At 35.7% G+C, this 1,888-nt stretch overlaps 1 protein-coding gene across 1 annotated transcript; it reads left to right on the top strand.

Annotated features, from left to right (window-relative positions):
* The first annotated feature begins 344 nt into the window (after positions 1 to 344).
* Positions 345 to 1,286, top strand: LOC123238944 (olfactory receptor 150-like). Its single transcript, XM_044666200.1, has one exon. It carries the CDS (start codon positions 357 to 359, stop codon positions 1,284 to 1,286), a length of 930 nt encoding a protein of 309 aa, XP_044522135.1. The 5' UTR covers positions 345 to 356.
* Positions 1,287 to 1,888: the final 602 nt, after the last annotated feature.

Below are 1,888 nucleotides of genomic sequence, written 5' to 3'. Positions count from 1 at the left end.
TAAGATTTTTATTTATACAATACCTATTTAAATGCATCTTGCATTCACTACAAATTGTGAGAAAAGACCCTTGAAAATGTAGATATTTATATGAGAAAAATTATCATTATCGTAAGTTTGAAAGAATATCAAGAAAAGCACTTTTCAATGGTGTGGTTTACATGAATTATCTCATTGAAAATGATAGTAGCAGTTTTTAGGAAAATAGAAACTAAAAGATTAGATGAATCTGTAATAAAATTTTCCTGTTATGTCTGAGCTCCTTTTCCAAACTAGTAATAATGAAAACACCCTCTTTGTTGTTGTTTTCTCATGTTTATAGATTCTTGCCTCTTCTTATTATACCCTCAAAAAGAATGGCTAAAGGAAATTATTCACTAGTGACTGAATTCATCCTCAAAGGGCTGACAGATCGACCAGAGGTCCAGCTGCCACTCCTCCTCCTATTCCTCAGTATCTATGTAATGACTGTGGTTGGAAACCTGGGCATGATCATACTGATTAGACTCAGTTCTCATCTTCACACCCCCATGTACTACTTCCTCTGTAGTTTGTCCTTCATTGACCTCTGTCATTCAATAATCATCATTCCCAAAATGCTAATGAACTTTTTATTAAAAAAGAATACCATCTACTATCCTGAGTGTTTGACTCAGTTCTATTTTTTTGCCTTTTTTGCAATTTCAGAATGTCATATGTTGGCAGTGATGGCATATGATCAGTATGTTGCTATGTGTTATCCCCTTGTTTACAGTCTTATGATGTCCTATCAGGTGTGTTTATGGTTTGTGGGAGGAGTATATGCATTGGGCCTAGCTGGAGCCACAGCTAACACAGGTTGCTTGTTTAGTGTGCTCTTCTGTAAGAAAAATGCCATTGAGCATTACTTCTGTGATCTCCTTCCACTCTTGAAGCTCTCTTGTTCTAGCACTTATGTCAGTGAAGTGGTGGCTCTAGCATTCAGTGCAATTAATATCCTTTTCCCAACCCTGATCATTATTTGTTCCTATGTTTTTATCATTGCCAGCATTTTAAAAATTCAATCCTCTGAAGGGAGATCCAAAGCCTTCAGCACCTGCAGCTCCCATATTGCCGCAGTTGGTATTTTCTTTGGCTCTCTTGCATTCATGTACCTGCAGCCATCTTCAGTCAGTTCCATGGACCAGGTGAAAGTGTCTTCTGTCTTTTACAGTATCATTGTACCCTTGCTAAATCCCCTCATCTACAGTCTGAGAAATAAGGATGTCAAAATTGCCTTAAAGAAAGTAATAGAAAGAACATTCTAGTGAAAGAAGACATATGTTAATACATTTAGTGTTTAGTGGATGCTGAGATGCTAGGGACAAAGACAGAAAAATAGAGAAAAAGCAAGATTAGGAGTTGAGAGAGAGCGAGAAAGTTTTACAACTTTTGTGTTCAAAACATAACACATCCCATACATGATCAATTATAATCCCAACTCAGAGCTGTTTTGGCAATCTGTCTCAGATTTGTATATGCTGGCTTTATCTTTCAATGTTTGAACCATTCATCCATCAATGGCCTGCATTTAAGATGAATAGAGCATCTGTGAAATTCATCCATGGGTTGTTTTGCTCCTGATGTTTAAAAAGAAGCCTTTTCTGGTTTAAAAAGCTATATAGAAATATAATTTTCTTGGATATTCTCCTGTGGGGCAATGATTACTGCAACTAGCAGCTAAATCATCAAAATTCATAATATAAATGATACAGAAAATACTAGAACTAGGAAAGGATGTAAAGATTTATAAGCTGCACCAACTTGTTTTTCAATTTAAGAAACTGGTACACAAAGAGGGAAAATGACTTGCCCAAAATAACCAAGTAAGTCAATAGCACAATCAGTTATTGAATTAAATCTCTTGATT

Source organism: Gracilinanus agilis, chromosome 3 (assembly GCF_016433145.1).
Source record: "Gracilinanus agilis isolate LMUSP501 chromosome 3, AgileGrace, whole genome shotgun sequence".
NCBI classification, from domain to species: Eukaryota; Metazoa; Chordata; class Mammalia; order Didelphimorphia; family Didelphidae; genus Gracilinanus; species Gracilinanus agilis.
This window is presented reverse-complemented; position numbering and strand designations above follow the sequence as displayed.